The sequence below is a fragment of the Oncorhynchus gorbuscha genome, linkage group LG01 (assembly GCF_021184085.1).
Source record: "Oncorhynchus gorbuscha isolate QuinsamMale2020 ecotype Even-year linkage group LG01, OgorEven_v1.0, whole genome shotgun sequence".
NCBI lineage: Eukaryota > Metazoa > Chordata > Actinopteri > Salmoniformes > Salmonidae > Oncorhynchus > Oncorhynchus gorbuscha.
The window spans coordinates 63609985-63636130 of record NC_060173.1 but is presented as its reverse complement, the minus strand read 5'-3'; the positions used below and the strand labels follow the sequence as shown (position 1 = coordinate 63636130).

Genomic DNA, 26146 nt, shown 5'->3' with positions numbered 1-26146 from the left:
AACCGTTTCCAGCTACAATAGTCATTTGCGCGTTAGAGGTGAGGACACCTGTCACGCCCTGGTCGAAGTATTTTGTGTTTATCTTCATGTTTGGGTCAGGGTGTGGCATGGGGTTTTTGTATTGTGGTGTGTTTTGTCTTGGGGTTTTGGTATGTATTGGGATTGTAGCTAGTGGGGTGATCTAGCAAAGTCTATGGCTGTCTGGAGTGGTTCTCAATCAGAGGCAGGTGTTTATCGTTGTCTCTGATTGGGAACCATATTTAGGCAGCCATATTCTTTGGTTGTTTTGTGGGTGATTGTCCCTAGTGTCCTTTTTCTGTTGTGTGTTACTTAGCACCAGTGTTAGGCTGTTTCGGTTTTCATATTACATTTATTGTTTTTGTATTTGATTCGTGTTTACTTTGTCTCCATTAAACATGGATCGAAACAGCCACGCCGCATTTTGGTCCGACTCTCCTTCACACCTAGAAAAATGTTACAACACCTACACAATGCTAATGAATAGTTGCAGTCAGTATTGGCTCCTAAACAAGTTCTCCCCCCACACAGCTACTATATCAAGTCTTGGGTCAGTGCGACATGGCAGTGGAACCTCACAGACTAGCCTGCTGAGTCCTGAGCCCTCCTGCCCCTCCCATGGCAGTGTGATATGCATTCTCATTGGTGAAGGAGGCTGTCTGTGGTCTCCAGTTGGCTTGATGCTAAACAGACTGTCAGGGGACGTAGATGTGAACATGATCGGAGCGCAGTGGACACTGGCGACATGCCAACACTGGGGTAGTCAAACAAAGGAACACATACACAAGTGTAAGTGTGTGCGTTTGGTGTGTCAGGATGATATTCTCTTTAGGGACATTGCCCTGAGCTGTGTGATGCCCTGAGCAGTGTCTCCTGACCCCTCCTGTCTCAGCCTCCAGTATTTATGCTGCAGTAGTTTATGTGTCGGGGGGCTAGGGTCAGTTTGTTTATCTGGAGTACTTCTCCTGTCCTATTCGGTGTCCTGTGTAAATCTAAGTGTGCGTTCTCTAATTCTCTCCTTCTCTCCTTCTTTCTCTCTCTCGGAGGACCTGAGCCCTAGAACCATGCCCCAGGACTACCTGACATGATGACTCCTTGCTGTCCCCAGTCCACCTGGCCATGCTGCTGCTCCAGTTTCAACTGGCCTGGGCCCTAGGACCATGTCCCAGGACTACCTGACATGAGGACTCCTTGCTGTCCCCAGTCCACCTGGCCATGCTCCTGCTCCAGACCTGAGCCCTAGGACCGTGCCCCAGGACTACCTGACATGATGGCTCCTTGCTGTCCCCAGTCCACCTGACTGTGCTGCTGCTCCAGTTTCAACTGTTCTGCCTTATTATTATTTGACCATGCTGGTCATTTATGAACATTTGAACATCTTGGTCATTTTCTGTTATAATCTCTACCCGGCACAGCCAGAAGAGGACTGGCCACCCCACATAGCCCGGTTCCTCTCTAGGTTTCTTCCTAGGTTTTGGCCTTTCTAGGGAGTTTTTCCTAGCCACCGTGCTTTTACACCTGCATTGTTTGCTGTTTGGGGTTTTAGGCTGGGTTTCTGTACAGCACTTTGAGATATCAGCTGATGTACGAAGGGCTATATAAATAAATTTGATTTGATTTGATTTGATTTGATTTGATGTAGGGGGGACAACGGGTGGGATAGGGGATGTGTGTGTGTGTGTGTGTGTGTGTGTGTGTGTGTGTGTGTGTGTGTGTGTGTGTGTGTGTGTGTGTGTGTGTGTGTGTGTGTGTGTGTGTGTGTGTGTGTGTGTGTGTGTGTGCAGCAGGGTCAGAGTGTACAGGCACCCATCAATCACACCAGTGATACTATACTATTCAATGTCCATCCATGGCTGAGGATGTCAGGAGATGAAGTGGAAACCGGCACTAGGGGGAACAGTGAGGACTGTTGCATTCAAGTAGGTTTCAGTTTTGCTAGCTGGATGGGGATGGTGGATGGGCTAAGCATCTGCCTCACACTCATAGGTTGCAAGTTCAAATCCAGTATTAGAAAGTTATTTTTGTTTTAAGCCTATCCCAAACCTTAACCCTTACCTTAAGCACCCTAACTCTGATTTCAGGGTCAATACCTAAACTTAACCCTAACCTTAATTTGGAGTTAATGCCTAAACTTAACCTTAAACACTTCGAAATATGAGTTTACTGTCACGCCTTGGTCAATATGTTTTGTGTTTTCGTTGTATATTTTGGTCAGGCCAGGGTGTGACATGGGTTTATGTGTTGGGTTCGTATTGGGATTGTGTATGATTAGGGGTGTGTCTAGTTAGGCTTTGCTGCCTGAGGCGGTTCTCAATTGGAGTGAGGTGATTCTCGTTGTCTCGGATTGGGAACCGTATTTAGGTAGCCTGAGTTCACTTTGTATTCGTGGGTGATTGTTCCTGTCTCTGTGTTGTAGTCACCAGATAGGCTGTAATTAGTTTCACGTTCCGTTCTGTTGTTTTTGTATTTAGATTCAGTTATTTCATGTACTGCGATTCTATCATTAAAGTCATGAATAACCTACACGCTGCATTTCGGTCCGACTCTCTTCTTTCAACAGACGAACGACGTTACAGAATCACCCACCTCTCACGGACCGAGCAGCGTGTAACTGGCAACGACGTAGATAACTGGCAGGAGCTAAAGGAGGACGTTATGGAAGGTAAAGGCATGGAGTATACGACGTGGGAAGAAATCGACAGGTGGGCGGCCGACCCAGAGAGAGTGCAGGCGCCCGCCTGGGATTCGCTTCAGCAGTGCGAAGAGGGCTACAGGCTAATGGAGTCAAAAAGGAAAACACGGCGACGCAGAGCGAAAACCGAAAGTAACCCCCAATTATTTATTGGGGGAGGGCGCAGAGAGAGAGTGGCTGAGTCAGGGTTCAGACCTGAGCCAACTCTCCCTGTTAATCGTGAAGAGCAGTTGCAGTGGGAGAGGCTGCACCACTTGGAGAATTGGACATGGGAGGAGGAATTAGACGGAAAAGGACCCTGGGCGCAGCCGGGAGAATATCGCCATCCTAAGGAAGAAACAAATGCGGCTAAAGCAGAGACGTGCTGGTATGAGGAGGCAGCACGGCGACGCGGTTGGAAGCCGGAAAAGCAGCCCCAAAAAATTATTGGGGGGGCTAGAAGGGAGAATAGTTATGCCAGGTAGGAGACCTGCGCAAACTCCCTGTGCTCACCGTTGGGCTAGAGAGACCGGGCAGGCACCGTGTTATGCTATGGAGTGCACGGTGTTTCCAGTGCGGATGCATAGCCCGGTGCGGCACATACCATCCCTTCCTATTGGCCGGGCTAGAGTGGGCATCGAGCCAGGTAAGCTTGGGCAGGTTCAGTGCTCCAGTGCGCCTGCACGGTCCGGTCTATCCAGAGCCACCTCCACACACCAGTCCTCCGGTAGCAGCTCCCCGCACCAGGCTTCCTGTGCGTGTCCTCGATCCAGTACCACCAGTTCCAGCACCACGCACCAGGCCTCCAGTACGCCTCGCCTGTTCAGCGCAGCCAGCGCTTTTCTCCTCTCCTGCGCTGTCGGAGTCTCCCGCCTGTTTAGCGCAGCCAGAGCCTTTCTCCTCTCCTGCGCTGCCGGAGTCTCCCGTCCCGTTTAGATTCAGTTATTTCATGTACCACGATTCTATCATTAAAGTCATGAATAACCTACACGCTGCATTTCGGTCCGACTCTCTTCTTTCAACAGACGAACGACGTTACATTTACTAACATGGATGAATGTATAATTCTGACGTGAGACTGTGAGATCTAGTGCACGGTGAGAAGTGAGTTTGTAGTGAGTTTGTCACATGTACACTAGATAAAATGAGGGTATATGAGGGTATAGACAATTGCACACTGAAATATTAAACACTGAAAATAAACATCACATAAAACCACGTAGATAGAGATGTGCAGATCTTATTGGCTTAGACTCGAATCATTAACAAAAGTACCAATAATGATGAAGATTCATTCGTAATCCTAAGTGTTTTTTTAGTGTGTGCGGTGGCGTGTGCATTTGAGTGAGTGTGTGTGTGCATCTGTGTGTGTCTACGAGCACACAGATGCTAGCTAGATCTGGGTGTAGAGACTTACATGTGTATCAGGAACAGCTAGCTGTAATAAAAAACACACATCTGTGAGTATAAATAAACTAACTAAGCTGTTCATAAATTAACTCTGTGTCTTGAAACTTGTCACTTGGAGTGCTGCCCATTTTTGTCTTTTTCCTTTTCCCTCACGCCGTGGCTAACAGACAGCAGCTGTGACATTATGTCCATCCCACAATCCTCTGTGCCTGTCCATCACAAAGACAAGCATGGAAGCCTGGTTGAGTGTGTGTTTGTGTTTACAGTGATTCCTCCTTTAAAAGATGCGAGCTTACACCGCGGGACTTAGAGGTACCCAGATTCACGGCTTCATTGCTCCAGACCACCACAAATGGGAGTTAGAGCACTCATTATGCATTTGGATCCCAAGGTTTTTATATGACCAATCGTATTGAGTGGTTCCAATGACGAATATGACCCGAGCCACCTGTCCCTGGTGACTTTCTTAAGCAAAGATGGCTGACAAAACATTATGGGGGAAGCAAATGTAAGCAGTTATAATGGCATAACGAGGCAAGCAAAACATGTACAATTGAGAGGAATATGTTAGTTAATGTAGAAACAAATGATTGTGCCATTTTTTTTGGTCATAAAGTTAATTTACGAAAATCGCTATTTAGCAAAACAAAATTCAGGTGTATCAAATTCCATTTTTTGATTTATGCTGTGTCTGCATGTATGTACTACAATTATAAACTTCAACAGTGTTTACCATTCCTGCTCCTGGGACATCAATGATTACACATTGTAACTATGCAATAGACTAGAAACATATTTTAAGTAAAGGCTGATTTGTAATTCATATTTACAGAATATACAGTACATCCTGCCTTTACGCCCACTATTGTGCCGAATGACGCATGGAAGAGAGCGAGGAACGAGATGGGAGAAACAATCCAGGCTATTTGCTCTGAGACCGGCATAATAATGTAAGTGAGCAGTGAGCAGGTTTCGAACCCTCTACATTTTAGCCCAATGTTCAGCATGCTATCGACTATGCCCAAATGTATTAATTGGGGTTGGACCGATTGTAGCTAAAAACACTTTTATCAATTGAAGTTAGAAGCAAAAAACTAAAACTATTTTAGCACCGTTTCGCGCTGCTGTAAGACAAGCATGGGGACTCTGAGAGAAGCCTACTCCTTTTTCGCCGTCGGGGATTTAAATCCCGGTCTTTCATCCGCACGACACAGGGTTTCTTTGGCTAAATAGCCCAGTACTGTACTGCTGACCGTCACATTGTACAGCGCCATATTTTCCATGCCATCCTAACAGAAACCCAGAGGGTTTTTCATTTTTCATGGAATAAAAACACCATAAAAAACACCATAATGTCTTAATCAAATGAATTAAGCAAGTACCAGTCAAAAGATTGGACACACTGACTCATTCCAGGATTTTTCTATATTTGTACTATTTTCTGCATTGTAGAATAATAGTGAAGACAAATGTAGAATGTGTAGTCCGTCATGCAAATGTTTCCTATTAGCAGGACAAAATACTTTTTATAACCAGGCTACTGTTGTGAAAATCCCTCAACTTGCAAGTACTCTAAAGTGTTACATTTCTAACTCAAAACAGCAATACAGTATTTCTTCATCAACATCTTTATGCTTTCGTTAATTAAATTAAATAACGAGAAAAAAGACATTCAAATTTATATTAACTACATTTTAGTCGCACTTTCACCCAGCTCCACGACCACAGATAAAACCTTGCTGAGATGATCAATGTATTTGTTGCATTGTTGTATTGTCAATTTCTCTAGCCAAAACATATTGATGGCCTTGACCAGTTCATCTTTGCCTGTCGGCTTGGCAGAGTTACTGATTAACCTGTTACTCCTACCCCCTACTTTTTCGAACATTCTTTTAAAAATCACGCAACATTTCAGTGCCCTGCTACTCATGCCAGGAAAATAGTATATGCATATGATTAGTATGTGTGGATAGAAAACACTCAGGCGTTTATAAAACTAGTTAAATCACGGTTGTGACTATAACAGAACGTGCGTTTCATCGAAAAGTGCAGGAAAATCTGATCACTGAAAATGGAAAAATACATCAATGCGCCACTTCAGCCGATTGATAAAGGTGAACCACATTAAATGGGGCCGAGGTTGCAATTACCTACAGCTTCCACACGATATCAACAGTCTTGTCATTTGCCTAGGCTTTGTTTCTTGGTCAAACGAACAAGAGACAGCCCATTTCTTAAGGTCTCCGACCGGATATTTTGGTTGAGATTTACCCGGACATTATTTCCAGATGTACCGCTATAGACTATACATTGCCTCGTGATCAATTTGATCGCTTATTAACATTTACTAATACCGAAAGTTGCATTACAAAAGTATTTTGAAGTGTTTTGTGAAAGTTTATCGTCAACTTTTTTAATTTAAAAAAATGACGTTACGTTATAAAATGCTATTTTTTTGTTGATCACACAGTCTTCATAGATCGATATCTAGGCTATATATGGACCGATTTAATCGAAAAAAGACCAAAGTGATATTTATGGGACATTTAGGAGTGCCAACAAAGAAGATGGTCAAAGGTAATGAATGTTTTATATTTTATTTGTGCGTTATGTGTAGCGCCGACTATGCTAATTATTTTGTTTACGTCCCCTGCGGGTCTTTTGGGGTGTTACATGCTATCAGATAATAGCTTCTCATGCTTTCGCCGAAAAGCATTTTAAAAATCTGACTTGTTGCCTGGATTCACAACGAGTGTAGCTTTAATTCAATACCCTGCATGTGTATTTTAATGAACGTTTGAGTTTTAACGAGTGCTATTAGCATTTAGCGTAGCGCATTTGCATTTCCAGATGTCTAGTTGGGACGCCTGCGTGTCAGGTAGGAGCAAGAGGTTAATGTTTTCAGTTGATGCCAAACTTTATCAATTGGAATCTTTAACATGTGGAAAGGAGAAAAGGTGTTATTTGTTTTCACAAGCGTATTAGGATGAGCTATTAGCTGAACAATAGGCTATTCAACCTTTACTAAATAATTGTCTAATAGCCGAGCAAGGTGTGAAGCCCCCTCTCCAACTTGCAACAAATCATTTGTATCTTTCACATCTACCAACACACTTATCTACCTACACATGGTTAAGTAATCTAAAGTGTTACATTTCCAACTCAATACAGCATTTCTTCATCAACATCTTTATACTTTCGTTAATTTTCTTGATCTTCTTCCTTTTTTTCTTTATCAATTTTGAGCAAATTGCTCAAGGGCGACGGTTGATTAGTCTGTGAAGATGGCGTTATTGAATGTCTTGCCAGCTTAGATCTATGCCTGGGCTTGCAGGACGCAAAGTTCTTTGTTTGTCAGACAAATCATTGGAATCATTGACTCACTCACATGTTGAAAGGGCGTGGAAGGAGATGGAGTCAGAATCAATGCCAGACACACCTGTGAGCTCTGGAACTCCACCTCCTACAGGCAGAGTCAACATACGTGGCGGGTTCGTCAGGTCTTCGGTTCACCCTGACATTTCCATTCCTCTTCTGACAACAGAACTTGACCAACTGCTCACCAGGCACAGCAAGGGCCGCCCGGACCGTTATGCTGTTCTGCTATTCCAAGGATATGTAACCGAAGAGAGAAACCACGAGTGGGCACAGAATACATAGCCTTCCCGCTGTGGATATCTATTTCAGCACCGTTTTGCGCTGCTCTGAGACAAGCATGGAGAAACTAAAATGTTCAAATATTCCACGATATTCTTAAATATGTGTTGACTGAATATAAGCAAGTGATATCTGCTAAATAATCAAGTTAGGTTTCTCCAGAAATAAATCATTCTAAATAACAAACTCGCTTTATTTACAAATTAGTGAGAATGTCTCACCCCATGTTCAAGAATGGCCTTTTTCTCATTCACTCAAGGTTAAATTAAAACAAAATCTCCAAAATATCATTACTTTTTAAACAAAACGATTATTATTAATGAATTTAGAATTATATAAAAGCTCCTTAAATATTCTCAGATATTCTCACAGATCCTAATGGAAAATGCCCCTTAGATGTTCATATAGAATCCTCAATCCTCTAAATGTAATTATTGGCGGACAGTCACATCATTAAAAAAATATTTGTAGATGTATTGTTAAAATGGTGTAGGTCTTATTTATTTAACCGGTTAAGACTCTAGGGGCAGTATTTCATTTTTGGATAAAAAGACGTGCCCGTTTTTAGCGCAATATTTTGTCACGAAAAGATGCTCGACTATGCTTGGAATTGATAGTTTTGGAAAGAAGACACTCTGACGATTCCAGAACTGCAAAGATTTTCACTGTGAGTGCCTTAGAACAAAACCTACAGGCAAAACCAAGATTTTTGAGCGACCAGGAAATCAACAGGATTTCTGATGGCACGTTTTCCATGATCGCCTTATATGGCTGTGAATGCGACAGGAATGAACGGACACTTCCTATCGTTTCCCCAAGGTGTCTGCAGCATTGTGACGTATTTGTAGGCATATCATTGGAAGATTGACCATAAGAGACTACATTTACCAGGGGTCCCGCACGGTGTCTGTGTGGAAATTGGTGCGCAAAAGTCAGGTACCAGTATTTTTCCATCCGAATCTGAGAACAATGCAGGCTTCCAGGAATGGCATTTCAATGAAGAGATATATGACAAAACACCTTGAGGATGGATTCAAACAACGTTTTCCATGTTTCAGTCGATATTATGGAGTTAATTCGGAAAAAAGTTTGACGTGTAGGTGACTGAATTTTCGGTTAGTTTCGGTAGCCAAATGCATAGTAACAAAACGGAACGTTGTGTCCTACACAAGCATCTTTCAGGAAAAACTGGACATCTGCTATGTAACTGAGAGTCTCCTCATTGAAACATTTGAAGTTCTTCAAAGGTAAATTATTTTATTTGATCCCTTTGCTGGTTTTTGTGAATATGTTGCGTGCTAAATGCTAACGCTAAATGCTAAGCTAGCTATCACCACTCTTACACAAATTATTGATTTTCTCTGGTTCTAAAGCATATTTTGAAAATCTGAGACGACAGGATTGTTAAGAAAAGGATAAGCTTGAGGATAGGCATATTTATTTAATTTCATTTGTGATTTTTAGAAATCGCTAACGTTGCGTTATGGTAATGAGCTTGAGGCTATGATTACGCTACCGAATACGGTGTGGGTAGGACTAACAGGTTAAAGAGCATGTAAAGGTTAGAAGCAAAAGCCTACACTATTTTAGCACTGTTTCGTGCTGCTCTGAGGCAATGAGATTTTATTTTCACTTAGTCGCCATTTGAGTATTGGTTAGACAAGAATTAGAAAATTAGGGTACAGAAATGTTATGCACTTAGTGTAACCTTTATTTAACTAGGCAAGTCAGTTTAAGAACAAATTATTACTGACAAGGACAGCCTACTCCTTCCTCGTGCCTTGCAGGGATTCTTTAGCTAAATAGCCCAGTACTCTACTGCCGACCGTCATGTTGTACAGCACCATATTTTCGTTCCAGCAAGTACCAGTAAAAAGTTGACACACCTACTCATTCCAGAATTTTTCTATATTTTCTACATTGTATAATAATATTGAAGACCACGCAACTATGACATAACACAAATGGAATCAGTTAAGAACAAATTCTTATTTAAAAGGACAGCCTACTCCTTCTTCCCCAATGGGGATTTGAATCCCGGTCTCCTGAATTCCCCACCTTCTGTAGTTCAGACATGGCCTGCTCTCCCTTATGTAAGGAAGAGGCACTTTCCCAGGTTTACTACTGTATGTATTGTAGACTTACTGTGGGCTAAAAAACAAATAAACACATTCCGTTAATAAAATAATGATAAAAATACTATTTCGAAATGCAGATGTTGTTTTAGTTGTGTATCCATAATAAATTACTATGGAAATAAATATCACTGATTTAAAGAAATATTGGAAATTTGTCTAATGAAATTTGTCTAACGAAGGCAAACAATTTAGAATCCTCCAATCCTGTAGCCTTCACCCGACCATCACGTTGTACAGCGCCATATTTTCCATTACATCCTAACAGAAAGCCTGAGGGTTTCCTTTTTTGTTTTCCTCTGAATAGAAACAAGTATAAAATTAATCAAATTAAATAAGCCAAATTTCTTAAAATCAATCCCATATACTATGTTATTACAAAAAAGGTTTTAAATTCTCTGGTAATGCCAATAAGGAATACTATCAAATCCTTCTCAAAGACGACCCCTGGTGGTCAAATTAGCAATAATTTGCAGTAACAGGAAAAATGGCTGATAATTAAATGACGTGCCACAGAATGCTGTGGCAGCACGCAAGGTGAGCTGCAGTATGATGCAGCTTTTAAGGGAGGAACCACAGTGTGTGTGGTTGTGTGTGTGTGCCCTCAAGTCTGTATGTGTGTCTGTGTGCCTGTGTGTGTGTGTGTGTGTGTGTGTGTGTGTGTGTGTGTGTGTGTGTGTGTGTGTGTGTGTGTGTGTGTGTGTGTGTGTGTGTGTGTGTGTGTGTGTGTGTGTGTGTGTGTGTGTGTGTGTGTGTGTGTGTGTGTGTGTGTGTGTGTGTGTGTGTGTGTGTGTGTGTGTGTGTGTGTGTGTGTTGTTCTACAGGTCGGCTGGTACAGGCAGCCTAAGTTAACTAGCAAAGCTAAATTTGACTCCTGCAACCGGAAAAACTTTTAGAGAATGAGTGCAGAGCACATGTCAAACATGTGCAATTAACTTTCCTCGCAAGTGATCAATCGTACAGGAAATTATAAAGAGGGAAAATGGAGAACAAAAAAAGAGAGAAAGGGAGTGTGGACTAAGAGTTGCTATATGTTGCAGCTGGTCAATACATAGGCCTACACAGGTCTGTAGAAACAATACTGAATACTAAATTAAATCGAATCAAATTGTATTTGTCACATGCGCCAAATACAAAACCATGGAATGCTGACTTTACAAGCCCTTGACCAATAATGCAGTTCAAGAAATAGTGTTCAGATAATATTTACAAATAAAAAATTAAGTAATTTAAAAAAATAAAAAGTAACAATAAAATAACAATAATGAGGCTATACACAGGGAGTACTGGTACTGAGTAAATGTGCAGGGGTACAGGTTAGTCAAGTTAATTATTAGCTGTTGATAGTTGTTCAGGAGTCTCATGGCTTTTGGACCAAGACTTGGCGCTCCGGATCCACTTGCCGTGTGGAAGCGGAGAGAACAGTCTATGACTTGGGTGACTGGAGTCTTTCACCATTTCTTGGGCATTCCTCTGACACCTCCTAGTATATAGGTCCTGGATGGCAGGAAGCTTGGCTCCAGTGATGAACTGGGCTGTAAGCACTACCCTACCCATACCAGGCGGTGATGCAACCGGTCAGTATGGACCCATGCCAAATCTTTTCAGTCTCCTGAGGGGGGAAAGGCATTGTCGTGCCCTCTTCATGACTTTATTGGTGTGTTTGGACCATGATAGTTTGTTGGTGATGTGAACACCAAGGAACTGAATCTCTCGACCCGCTCCACTACAGCCCCGTCAATATGAATGTGGGTGTGTTGAGCCCTTCTTTTCCTGTAATCCACGATCATCTCCTTTGTTTTGCTCACATTGAGGGAGAAGTTGTTGTCCTGGCATCATACTGCCATGTCTCTGACCTCCTCCCTATAGGCTGTCTCATCGCTGTTGGTGATCAGGACTACCACTTAATGATTTTGTTGGAGTCGTGCTTGGTGTTGGAGTCATGGATGAACAGGGAGTATGCACCACCGAGGGTCCCCCGTGTTGAGGATCAGCGTGGCAGATGTGCTGTTGCCTACCCTTACCACCTGGGGGTGGCCCGTCAGGAAGTCCATGATCCAGTTGCAGAGGTTGGTGTTTAGTCCCAGGGTCCTTAGCTTAGTGATGAGGTTCGTGGGCACTGTGATGTTGAACGCTGAGCTGTCGTCAATGAACTGCATTCTCACATAGGTGTTCCTTTTGTCCAGCTGGGAAAGGGCAGGTTGGAGTGCGATTGAGATTGCATCATCTGTGAATCTGTTAGGGCGGTATGAGAATTGGAGTGGGTCTGTTCTGTTATAATCCACACTCGGCACAGCCAGAAGAGGACTGGCCACCCCCTCATAGCCTTGTTCCTCTCTAGGTTTTGGCCTTTCTAGGGAGTTTTTCCTAGCCACCGTGCTTCTACCCCTGGATTGCTTGCTGTTTGGGGTTTTAGTCTGGGTTTCTGAACAGCACTTTGAGATATCAGCTGATGTACGAAGGGCTATATAAATACATTTGATTTGGTCTAGGGTTTCCGGGGTGATGCTGTTGATGTGTGCATGACCAGCCTTTCAAAGCCATTCATGGCTACCGACATGAGTGCTTACAGTGCGGTATCTGGATTGCCTGTATCTGGATTGATGACAAGCTATCTTTCAAAAAGCATGTTTATGAGTTAAGAAGAAATTGAATTGAATGTCATTTTTGAATTCCGTAAAGTGAGTGTGGAAGAAGTGAAAATATTATTGTTGTCTAACAATAATGACAATCCACCGGCAGTCTGACAACTTGGATGGAAAATAATGAGGATAATAGCGAACGATATTGCCCCTCCTATTTTCCATATCTTCAATCTAAGCCTGCTAGAAAGTGCCTGGTGGGAAGCAAAAGTAATTCCGCTACCCAAGAATAGTTAAGCCCCTTTTACTGGCTCAAGTAGCGACCAATCAGCCCAACCCTTAGTAAACCTTTTGAATAGATACAATGATATTTTACTGTCAACAAATTGACAACAGACTTTCAGCACACTTATAGGGAAGGACAGACCACAAGCATGGCACTTACACAAATGACTGATGATTGGCTGAGATAAATTTAGACATTATCGATCATGGTCTGCTGATGGAAAAGATATATGTTATGGCTTTACACCCTCTGCTATATTGTGGGTGAAGAGTTGGCTGTCTAACAGAACACAGGGGGTGTTCTTTACTGGAAGCCTCTCCATCATAATCCAGATAATCCAAAAACGACAAGCATTGCAATTGGGAAAATTCATTAATTAAACCATTAACCTTAACTACATCTTGTAAAAAATGATGTGAAAATTGAGCAAGTTGAGGTGACTGGTCTGAACTGTCATGGTCAAAACATGTTGACACAACAGTAGCTAAGATGGGGAGAAGTCTGCCCTAATAATGCGTTGATGTGCCTTTTTAACACTATCAACAAGGCAGGTTCGACAGGCTCTAGTTTTGTCGCATCTGGACTACTGTTCAGTCGTGTGGTCAGGTGCCTCAAAGAGAGACCTCTGAAAATTACAGTTGGTTCAGAACAGGGGAGTACGGCTGGCCCTTAAATGTACACTGAGAGTTTATGCATCCACCATAGTTTGTGGACCTGTGATGGAAAGGACAATGTGAGAAAGAATGTGAAAATTGTATTTTTATTTATTTATTTCACCTTCTATATATATTCTATATACAGTGTGTGCAAATGAGGTAAGACAAGGGAGATAAGGCAATAAATAGGCTGTGGTGGCGAAGTAATTACAATATACCAATTAAACACTGTAGTGAAGATGAATGTGCAAGTGGCGATACTGGGGTTCAAAAGAGCAAGATAAATAAATGAATACAGTATGGGGATGAGGTAGTTGGATGGGCTATTTACAGACGGGCTATGTACAGGTGCAGTGATCTGTGAGCTGCTCTGACAGCTGGTGCTTAAAGCTAGTGAGGGAGATATGAGTCTCCAGTTTCAGAGATTTTTGTAGTTCGTTCCAGTCATTGGTAGCAGAGAACTGTAAGGAAATGCGGCCAATGGGGGAATTGACTTTGGGGGTGACTAGTGAGATATACCTGCTGGAGCGCTTGCTACGGGTTTGTGCTGCTATGGTGAGCTGAGACTTGTAGATGACCTGGAGCCAGTGGGTTTGGCGACAAGTATGAAGCGAGGGCCAGCCAACGAGAGAGTACAGGTCGCAATGGTGGGTAGTATATGGGGCTTTGGTGACAAAACGGATGGCACTGTGATAGACTGAATCCAATTTGTTGAGAAGAGTGTTGGAGGCTATTTTGTAAATTACATCGCCGAAGTCGAGGATCGGTAGGATGGTCAGTTTTACGAGGGTATGTTTGGCAGCATGAGTGAAGGATGCTTTGTTGTGAAATAGGAAGCCGACTCTAGATTTAATTTTGGATTGGAGACGTTTAATGTGAGTCTGGAAGGAGAGTTTACAGTCTAAGCAGACACCTAGGTATTTGTAGTTGTCCACATATTCTAAGTCAGAACTGTCCAGAGTAGTGATGCTGGACGGACGGGCAGGTGTGGGCAGCGATCGGTTGAAGAGCATGCATTTAGTTTTACTTGCATTTAAAGAGCAGTTGGAGGCAACAGAATGAGAGTTGTATTGCTTTGAAACTAAGCAATACAACTAACAGCGTCTTAAGAAGGGCCAGAAGTATACAGAATGGTATCTATCTTGCTCCTTATCAGTCTTTCGGTATTGCGCTGAATGTGGTGTCTGCTTGTTTCCAGAGGCTCCGTAATTGCATCAGGCCCTCCATACAGAGCCTCTGATCACCTTTTCTGATCAAGCATCAATTGTGTTGCAGGAGCGTGACAATGACGGCAGCTGCAGCAGCTGTTATTAACATGAAGGTCGATATATATATATATATACAGTATATACAGTATATACACTGCTCAAAAAAATAAAGGGAATGCTAAAATAACACATCCTAGATCTGAATGAATGAAATATTCTTATTAAATACTTTTTTCTTTACATAGTTGAATGTGCTGACAACAAAATCACACAAAAATTATCAATGGAAATCAAAATAATTATCAACCCATGGAGGTCTGAATTTGGAGTCACACTCAAAATTAAAGTGGACAACCACACTACAGGCTGATCCAACTTTGATGTAATGTCCGTAAAACAAGTCAGAATGAGGCTCAGTAGTGTGTGTGGCCTCCACTTGCCTGTATGACCTCCCTACAACGCCTGGGCATGCTCCTGATGAGGTGGCGGATGGTCTCCTGAGGGATCTCCTCCCAGACCTGGACTAAAGCCTCCGCCAACTCCTGGACAGTCTGTGGTGCAACGTGGCGTTGGTGGATGGAGCGAGACATGATGTCCCAGATGTGCTCAATTCGATTCAGGTCTGGGGAACGGGCGGGCCAGTCTATAGCATCAATGCCTTCCTCTTGCAGGAACTGCTGACACACTCCAGCCACATGAGGTCTAGCATTGTCTTGCATTAGGAGGAACCCAGGGCCAACCGCACCAGCATATGGTCTCACAAGGGGTCTGAGGATCTCATCTCGGTACCTAATGGCAGTCAGGCTACCTCTGGCGAGCACATGCAGGGCTGTGCGACCCCCCCAAAAAATGCCCCCAACACCATGACTGACCCACCGCCAAACCGGTCATGCTGGAGGATGTTGCAGGCAGCAGAACGTTCTCCACGGCGTCTCCAGACTCTGTCACGTCTGTCACATGTGCTCAGTGTGAACCTGCTTTCATCTGTGAAGAGCACAGGGCGCCAGTGGCGAATTTGCCAATCTTGGTGTTCTTTGGCAAATGAGAAACGTAAGCACAACAGCTACACTGATGGAGTGGATTTACTACTCAATGACATTGACCCCAATCTCAGATTCACTATTGAATGTGACATTCAATGTGTTCATTATCTCGATATGTGGATTGAGAAATCAAATGGAACCCTGTTTACAATTCTGTATAGAAAAGAAAGGGAGATAAATACTCTATTGCAGAGGGACAGCTTCTATCCTGAGCCATTAAAAAGAGGACCTCCAAGAAGCCCATTTTTCAGACTGCGCCGTATATGCCACTCTACAGAGGATTATCTAGAAAAAGCAGCGGAGATGCGCATTAGGTTTCCAAGAAGAGGCTATTCGTCACAATGTGTGGATGAAGCTTTTAATTTGGCATTGGAAAAAACACGAGATGAGCTGTTACAAAAAAGACTCGCTAAAGCTAAAGAACACTCCGTAATGTTCACAACTACGTATACTTTGAACTCGCGAAAAGTGGGAGGTGTGGTTAAGAAACACTGGCATATTTTATTATCGGACCCAGCTTTGTCGGCTGAATATAAAAATCCACCACTTATTGTGTATAGGAGAGGTCGCAATATATGGGATAAATTGGTTCATGGCAACTGCCAGCCACAAAAGAAAATCAGCCAGGCCCTTTTACGCTCTCTACCAAATGGTAGCTATACATGCAGAGGATGTGCACAGTGCAACAATATAATAATAATAATATATGCCATTTAGCAGACGCTTTTATCCAAAGCGACTTACAGTCATGTGTGCATACATTCGATGAAGTGTGAATATTTCTGCCACCCACACACAGGAAAACAGTTCCAAATAAATTACATGATTAGGTGTTCCTCCACCCATGTTATTTACATGATTAAATGTCCATGTGGGCTCTGCTATGTCGGTAAAACCTCTCGTTCTCTCAAACAGAGAATTAGTGAACATACAAGTTAAATCAGGAGAAACGACAGGGATTATCCAGTCGCAATACATTTCAATGACCTGAAGCATAACATTTCTACCTTTTTAGATTTTGTGGCATAGAGAAAGTTAAGATATCAGACAGGGGAGGTGATATCAATAATACTCCTAGTAAAAGAGAATGTTTTGGGATTTTCACCCTCCAGACATTATTTCCTAAAGGACTTAATGATGAAATGCCTATGCATGTTATGTTGTGAACATGAATTATGTGCCTATTTAAGATTACTCTGTTTTTCGTACGATGTACCCAAACTTTCTATGTCCTCATTGTGTTATGCAGGTGAATGAGGACCCAAAAGCGACTTGGCGAAAACAGAGTCTTTAATCCAGTAAAGTAAATTTACAATCATAAGGCATAATTCCACTCGTAATGACGAGAACAGACTGGAGACTCGATCAAGAACTGCAGGTTGCCTCGGGAAGGCACTTGAACGTAGCAGACTCAGACACCTGCTCACCACGCAGCATCTGAGGGAAACACGACACGACAGGGCGATACACAGACACAGCACGGTGAACAATAGACAAGGATCCGACAGGGCAGAAACGGAAAACAAGGGGAGAAATAGGGACTCTAATCAGGGAAAAGGATAGGGAACAGGTGTGGGAAGACTAAATGATTGATTAGGGGAATAGGAACAGCTGGGAGCAGGAACGGAACGATAGAGAGAAGAGAGAGAGGAAGGGAGAGAGAAAAAGGGGAACGAACCTAAAAAGACCAGCAGGGGGAAAATGAACAGAGGGAAAAGCAAAATGACAAGACAATCTAAGACAAAACATGACACATTGTAGTTTTACGCCTTATTTATACACTTTTGTAATATTTATGAAATGCATATTGTTAAATTTGGTAGCAATTATTTGTTTTTCCTTTGCCTCCAACCCCATTCAATGTGTGGAACGGATGTGGGTGGGGCTAGGTCTACATAAGGGTGCAAATTTCATTTATTTATTTTTTATTCACAAAAGCTCTGAGGAAGGCCGTGAGGCCGATACGTAAGCTTATTAAATATCAGTGATACTGTCAAGAGCAGTGTGCGGTTTCCTTTGTCCTTCAACTTGAAGAAACTTTAAAAGTTCTTGAAATTCTCTAGATTGACTGACCTTCATGTCTTAAAGTAATGATGGACTGTCGTTTATCTTTGCTTATTTGAGCTGTTCTTGCCATAATATGGACCGATTGCCTCAAACGCAGTAAGAAGGAATGAAATTTCACAAATGTGACCTGTTTCAGGAAACTAGGCGTACATCGCAGGTCGGTATTTCACAAGAGAGCTGTTTGAATGTAACGTTAAACTTAACACTTTTTTGGTTACTACATGATTCCATATGTGTTATTTCATAGTTTTGATATCTTCACTATTATTCAACAATGTAGAAAATAGTAAAAAATTAAGAAAAACCCTGGAATGTGTAGGTGTGTCCAAATTTTTTGACTGGTACTGTATGTATATATATGTCCCCTCCACTTCTAAAACAAAAGTTGCACCCCTGGTGAAAAGGGTAATATAGACAGTCAGAGAAAGGCTATTCAAGAGACAAAGTGACTTACCTGCCCCTCCTCTTCTCTGTATGAGTAGCGTGGCCTCGGCTCCGACAGAACACTCTTTGAGCAGCTCCACCACACGTCCATGTCCTGCCCCCACAACACCCTGCTGGTTCACCTCCAGTATTAGGTCTCCTTCACTCAGACCCACTCCGCCCTGTACACCCGGCTCCAACACCTGTACAACACAGAACATAGTCAGGTATGAGGATGGAAAAGTAGGAGTGATGACAGACAGACAGGCAGACCGATGAAAGGACAGATGGGCGGACAGAGAGATCAATAGAATACACAAGGCTACATTTACAACATACTGAGAGTAACGAGAGTAACACCCCACAAAACTAACACCACACGAGAGAAGCACGAGAGCAACACCCCACCTGTTTGACACACTGCCCAGTGGAGCTGTCGGCGATGGTGAATCCGAACCCCTCTGCCCCCTTCACAATGGTTACGGTCAGCAGCTCTGCCCCCTGGATCACGCCCCCGGCAATCCCTGTCGCCCCCGACGATGCCATGGAGATGTTGTCGTCGTGCGGTGCCATGGCCTGTGCAGACCGGACGGTGGTGGGAGGTAGTGAGGACCCATCAAGGTGGGGTGCCCCGGGCTGTGTTAGAGCCTGGGGAGGGAGCTGGGAACTCAGGGAGAGGTACTCCAGGTAAGGGTCATAGCTACTGCGCCCATTCACCACCAGGGGTCGGTGTTCCAGGCCCGTGGGGGTCAGGCTGGTGCTGGTGGACACCCCAATAGAGTCCTCAGTGTCAAATGGTAGGGGGTATCCCCGGCAGAGGACCAGGGTGACGCTCTGGCCGATGGGCACGGACTGGAAGAGTTTGACCACGTCGGCGTGTGTTGTGCCCAGGCAACAGATGTCATTGATGTAGACTATAACGTCACCTGAAAGGGGAGGAAGCAGAGATCTTGTTCAGTAGTCATCAAACGGAAGAAGAGGGTCTGAATCAGGGAGGACAAGTCAAATAAGAATTTAATTTTAAAAAAAATTTTGCTAAATATTTTTAACATTTTCTATTGCATTCCTTAAACAACAAGGCCGGGGAGATTGGACAGAGAGGATGTAATACAAACCTAGGGGTAGAATTTGTTTGTGTGTGTGTGTGTGGGGGGGGGGAACAGTTTTCCTTGGGCTTTTGCCTGCTCCACACGTTCTGTTATAGTCACCGACATGATTTAACCAGTTATATAAACTTCAGAGTGTTTTCTATCCACACATACTAATCATATGCATGTACTATATTCCTGGCATGAGTAGCAGGACGTTGAAATTAAGCGCAATTTTTAACAAAACGTTGAAAAAATAGTCCCGAGCTCTAAGAGGTGTCTTGTCCCCTTCAGCTACACTGATGGAGTGGATTTAACAAGTGACATCAATAAGGGATCATTGCTTTCCCCTGCATTCACCTTATCTGTCTATGTCATGGAAAGATCCGGTGTTCTTAATGTTTTGTACACTTAGTGTATATGACTAATGCATAATAGGGATGCATAAGCAGGGATTAATATTTTCCCCAAAATCTATCAAGTTTCAATACCGGGAATAATTCATATTTATACTGAGAGTCCCGGAAATACCGCAAAAACTGGAAGTGCCCCTTTACAGCATTTTAAACCGAAGTATGGTCACTATGCCAGGGTCCCCCCCCAAAATAAAATTATTGCTGCGCCACTATGTCAAGATTTCACAGCAAGTGAATCTGATATTTGGTAATGACAGAGTCGTTTTGATTGCCAGTGACATTTTTAAGAATTGAGAAACAGCCATTTATTATTTCAGCGCATTTCAGCAGTAGGCTATCTCAACACAGAACGCACTCAGGATGCACAGAGCACACCATGAGTAAGCTATCGCATTGTTGAATCATTCAAACTTTGTAACGGCAGTCAAGCAAAAGTCAAATGAGCAAAGTTGCTAAGCTTACTATATAACCTCCGATGAACGACAAAATATCTCCTATTTGGCATAATCAAGTTGATAACTATACAGATGGCAGATCATCTCATGAATAACGGGGAGAAAAAGAGAAGAGAGGAAATTGTTTAAATATCAAGGTATCTTAACGTGCACCAACTTTGTTTAAAAAATGTTTTATAGCAGTATTTTGACATGCATAGTTGAGATGTGCTTTGATAATGCAACCTATGGATTACAGAATAAAGTTAGGAATTTGCGTGCGAGACAGGATTTTTTGTTTCATTGGGCGATAGGAAAATAGCCTAGGCTCTATCAATAGATATATGATATACTTGATTCAGGCTACATTATTGCATGCTAAATGTCTCTGATCAGTGATAGATGAGCAAACAAATAAATTAGCTACCCCTTCCACTTGTCGAGCCAGCGATCAATTAACCAAATATGTGACCCACCATCTCCTTTCAGTCTTAAGTTCCAAAATTTGAAATGGTGTTTTTTACATTGGATAAAAGTACAGACTCAGAGTTTCAAAATTGTAGATCATACACTGTAGTTGGAGGGAACATGGGGAAGTAAAGCTGCTTTAAAAGTTCATACATTCATAATCCCATTTAGGATAAAAGGGCATTCAAACATTTTGCTGTGATTTTCACAATTGCTGTGATTTTATTACACATTTCTGGAAAACATATATTTAGAAAAGGAATACTTTCACCAAATTGTCAAAATTGATTCTCTGAACATTATCTCACTAACTTACACCATTAGGCAAACCATTAACAGTTTTAAATGGCCTATTGTTATATAATAAAGATAAACATTCAGATTGAACAGCTACAGTACTGCTTTTTGCTTATGCCCATTTAGCATTGTAGACCCCCTCATATCTTAAAGAATTCACATGGGAACACATGACAGTGGCCATGTGCTAAAGCATGAGGAAGTGCTTAACAAAATAAAGTGTTATATAGTATATATATATATTTTTTAAATATATTTCAACAAGAAAATACTTTATTACCTTATATTGCCTTATGAAAAACTTAACACACAAACACGTAAAGGCAAAAACACTAACTAGACCTAGGCCTATTTCATAATGTCCTTTGAGTATCATTGGTTCAGGTCATGTTATGATATGAACAAAGGAATCTATCCTGAGAGCATGCTGTATTTATGTCCTATCATGTAATATCCATTGCTTTTTATTTAAAAAGTCCTGATCTTCTCTAAAATATATGTTTGCCGGGTTGTTTCGCATCTCTGGGAGGAAGGATGTCAACATTGCACAGCAACTGAAACCTGGATACATCTGAGTGAAAGCTCCTTGGCCACAACACCACCAGGCTCCAGACAATCGAAGCTGTAAAGAAGGAAAGCAATACAGTAAAACCTTGCATACCAGCAATAACATGAATTGATCCCCAAGTTCAGGCAAAAGCTCAAAGTGCAAAGAAAATACCTGAAGTGTTGCTTGTTCACGCTCAATCATCTCCTTGTACTGTTGGGAGGTTAATGCTGGAAGATCAATTCTAGAAAAAATAGGTTAAAACATGAATTAATTATTGTCCTATAGCCTGTTGACTGCTACAGCTGTACTAAAATGACCTGTACACACTTAACCTGTTTCCAGCCAACAATGGCAATGCAGACACTACAAGGTAGCTAGCAAGATTTAGGAAACATTTAGCTTCATAATTACTTGCTGGCTAGATGTAAATGTTATTCATCTAGCTAGCCAGATAGTTGGACATGCAATAAAATTACCTCAATCTATAACCCAATAATCCATCTGTAAAAGATGGCTTGTTGCCGGACGAAGCAAGCCATAACGTTACCTGTATGCAACTGTCTAGCTAGCTAGCTATCTAGGTATATAGCTAACAATAACTAGCAATGAAAACAACCTTTTGATACAGTTGAGATAATAACGTTTGCAGATGTAGCTATCTTGGCATTTTAACTGTACACTCTTACCTGTGTTTGGATTATGATGATTCACGGCAGACAATCACTTTCAAAATCATTCTTCCGACTCGGCATCAACCAGTCCAGACGGCTTTAGCCACAGTAGACAGAGCTGTGTCGATACCAGAAGCTGTATTCAGGACAACACTGGTATTCGAAAGCTGTAGCTATACTTTGCATCTAATCCATGACGAAAGTATTGGTAAACCGAATGGATCTTTCAAATATCCGTGGAAGCAGAGAGCACCCACACACACACAACCACCCACGCACACAAATGGACACCTCCCTCACAGCAATGGCACAGGTCAAATAGGCCAGATAATCAAGTTGTACCAGTCGTATGTTTACTTGCAGGTTCCTTCTAAAATGTTCTACAAACAAAATTCCACTTTGACATTATGGGGTATTGTGTGTAAACAAATCAGTCAAACAAAATCTCAATTTAATCATTTTTTAATTCAGGCTGTAATACAACAAAATGTGGAAAAGTAAAGGCGGTGTGAATACTTTCTGAAGACAGTGTTGCAGGGCTTTTAGGGCTGTTGCGGTGACCGTATTACCACCACACCGGCAGTCACGAGTCATGGAAGGCAGTCAAATTCCAAGTGACAGTGACGAAAATATAATCAAATACAACATGAGCGCAACATTTCTATAGGCTATGTAATTGCAAGAAAAAACAGAGTGATGGTCTCTATTAAAAAGAGGAGGATCCCATCAACTTTCTATTGAGAAGGCCTACTATATTTATTTCGTAACTTTCCTTATACCTCCTCAGGATTGGTGGGTCCCCTGCGGGACGGTTGCGCTAATATAGGATAATTCGATTATCATGAGGTTGAAAGCAACAAGAACATTTCCCAGTACATAGACATACAGTGGGGCAAAAAAGTATTTAGTCAGCCACCAATTGTGCAAGTTCCCCCACTTAAAAAGATGAGAGAGGCCTGTAATTTTCATCATAGGTACACTTCAATTATGACAGACAAAATGAGAAAAAATCCAGAAATTCACATTGTAGGATTTTTAATTAATTTATTTGCAAATTATGATGGAAAATATGTATTTGGTCAATAACAAAAGTTTATCTCAATACTTTGTTATATACCCTTTGTTGGCAATGACAGAGGTCAAACATTTTCTCAAGGTTTTCACATACTGTTGCTGGTATTTTGGCCAATTCCTCCATGCAGATCTCCTCTAGAGCAGTGATGTTTTGTGGCTGTTGCTGGGCAACCCGGACTTTCAACTCCCTCCAAAAATTCCAGGACCTTGAAACTCCTTCGTCGACCGGGCGGTGTGTTTGGGATCATTGTCATGCTGAAAGACCCAGCCATGTTCACGTCTTCAATGCCCTTGCTGATGGAAGGAGGTTTTCACTCAAAATCTCACGATACATGGCCTAATTCATTCTTTCCTTTACACGGATCAGTCGTCCTGGTCCCTTTGCAGAAAAACAGCCAGATGATGTTTCCACCCTCATGCTTCACCCCCAGGTATGGTGTTCTTTGGATTTAACTCAGCTTTATTTGTCCTCCAAGCACGACGAGTTGAGTTTTTACCAAACAGTTATATTTTGGATTCATCTGATCATATGACATGCTCCCAATCTTCGTCTGGATCATCCAAATGCTCTCTAGCAAACTTCAGACGGGCCTGGACATGTACTGGCTTAAGCAGGGGGACACGTCTGGCACTGCAGGATTTGAGTCCCTCGCGGCGTAGTGTGTTACTGATGGTAGGCTTTGTTACTTTGGACCCAGCTCTCTGCAGGTCATTCACTAGGTCCCCCCGTGTGGTTCTAGGATTTTTGCTCACCGTTCTTGTGATCATTTTGACCCCACGGGGTGAGATCTTGCGTGGAGCCCCAGATCGAGGGAGATTATCAGTGGTCTTGTATGTCTTCCATTTCCTAATAATTGCTACCACAGTTGATTTCTTCAAATCAAGCTGCTTACCTATTGCAGATTCAGTCTTCCCAACCAGGTGCAGGTCTAAAATGTTGTTTCTGGTGTCGTTTGACAGCTCTTTAGTCTTGGCCATAGTGGAGTTTGGAGTGTGACTGTTTGAGGTTGTGGACAGGTGTTTTTTTTATACCTATACCAAGTTCAAACAGGTGCCATTAATACAGGTAACGAGTGGAGGACAGAGGAGCCTCTTAAAGAAGAAGTTACAGGTCTGTGAGAGCCAGAAATCTTGTTTGTTTGTAGGTGACCAAATACTTATTTTCCACCATAATTTGCAAATAAATTCATAAAAAATCCTACAATGTGATTTTCTGGATTCTTTCTCTAATTTTGTCTGTCATATTTGAAGTGTACCTATGATGAAAATTACAGGCCTCTCATCTTTTTAAGTGGGAGAACTTGCACAATTGGTGGCTGACTACATACTTTTTTGCCCCACTGTATCTGATATTGGCAGAAAGCTTAAATTATTGTTAATCTAACTGTCCAATTTATAGTAGCTATTAGAGTGAAGGAATACCATACCATTGTTTGAGGAAAGGGCACAGTTTTTTTTAAATCGGACACTGTTGTGGGATTAACAAGAAATGTATCTTTAAAATGTTGAGAAATACTTCTATATTTGAGGAATTTTAATTATAGGATTTCTGTTTTGAATTTGGCGCCCTGTACTTTCACTGGCTGTTGTCATATCGATCCCGTTAGCGGGATATCAGCCCTAAGAGTAAACAAATTAGGCACATTTGGGCAGTCTTGATACACATTTTGAACAGAAATGCAATGGTTCATTGGATCGGTCTAAAACTTTGCACATACATTGCTGCCATCTAGAGGCCCTAATTTAAATGGCACTTGGGCTGGAATAATATATATTTGCCCTTTCTTTTGCATTTAAAAGATGATAATACAAAAAACGTTTTTTTTAAATTATATTTTACCAGATCTAATGTGTTATATTATCCTACATTCCTTTCACATTTCCACATACTTCACAGTGTTTCCATTCAAATAGTACCAATAACTGGTTCCAAGAAAATTATGCACTCTCCTCAAACAATATCATGCTATTATTTCGTTGTATTAGCTACTGTAAATTGGACAGTGCAGTTAGATTAACAAGAATTTGAGCTTTTTGCCAATATCAGATATGTCTATGTCCTGGGACATTTTCTTGTTACTTACAACCTCATGCTAATCACATTAGCCTACATTAGTTCAACCATCAAGTGGAAGGGACATCGATCCTAAAGAAGTTTTCAAAACATTTACAACAGGAGTATAGCCTATCTGGCTTGCATGTATTTGTATTTATTATGGATCCCTTTTCCTGGTGTCCAGCAAAATTACACACAATGTGTGTGAATGTGTATGCATGTGTCTGTGCCTATGTTTCTGTTGCTTCATAGCCCCCGCTGTTCCATAAGATGTATTTTTTATCTGTTTTTTAAATCTAAATGTACTGCTTGCATCAGTTACTTGATGTGGAATAGAGTTCCATGTAGTCATGGCTCTCTGTAGTACTGTGTGCCTCTTGTGACCTCTTGTGGCATGTCTTGTGTGGTATGCATGGGAGTCCGAGCTGTGCACCAGTAGTTCAAACAGACCGCTCTGTGCATTCATCATGTCAATAGCTCACATAAATACAAGTGGTGATGAAGTCAATCTCTGCTCCACTTTGAGCCAAGAGATTGACATGCATATTATTAATTTTAGCTCTCTGTGTACATCCAAGTGCCAGCCCTGTTCTGAGCTATTTGCAATTTTCCTAAGTCCCTTTTTGTGGTACCTGATCACAAGATTGAACAGTTGTCCAGGTGCGACAAAAATAGGGCCCAGATAAATAATGTAGGACATGCCTTATTTATAGTGCTGTTGAGAAGGTAGTTTAGCGCTTTATTATGGACAGACTTCTCCCCATTTTAGCAACTGCTGTATCAATGGGTGGCAGGGTAGCCTAGTGGTTAGAGTGTTGGACTAGTAACCGAAAGGTTGCAAGTTCGAATCCCCGAGCTGACATGGTACAAATCTGTTGTTCTGCCCCTGAACAGGCAGTTAACCCACTGTTCCTAGGCCGTCTTTGAAAATAAGAA

General features: G+C 42.0%; 1 protein-coding gene across 1 annotated transcript in view; it reads right to left on the bottom strand.

The window, feature by feature from the left end:
* The window catches only part of LOC124041021 (membrane-associated guanylate kinase, WW and PDZ domain-containing protein 2-like), a 125291-nt gene that overhangs the window by 50469 nt on the left and 48676 nt on the right, over positions 1–26146 (bottom strand). Inside the window, exons 6-7 of the mRNA XM_046358181.1 lie at positions 18565–19082; positions 18188–18359 (exon numbers count right to left, since the gene is read on the bottom strand). Of these exons, the coding sequence (XP_046214137.1) occupies positions 18188–18359; positions 18565–19082 (690 nt within the window). The remainder of the gene's footprint in view (positions 1–18187; positions 18360–18564; positions 19083–26146) is intronic.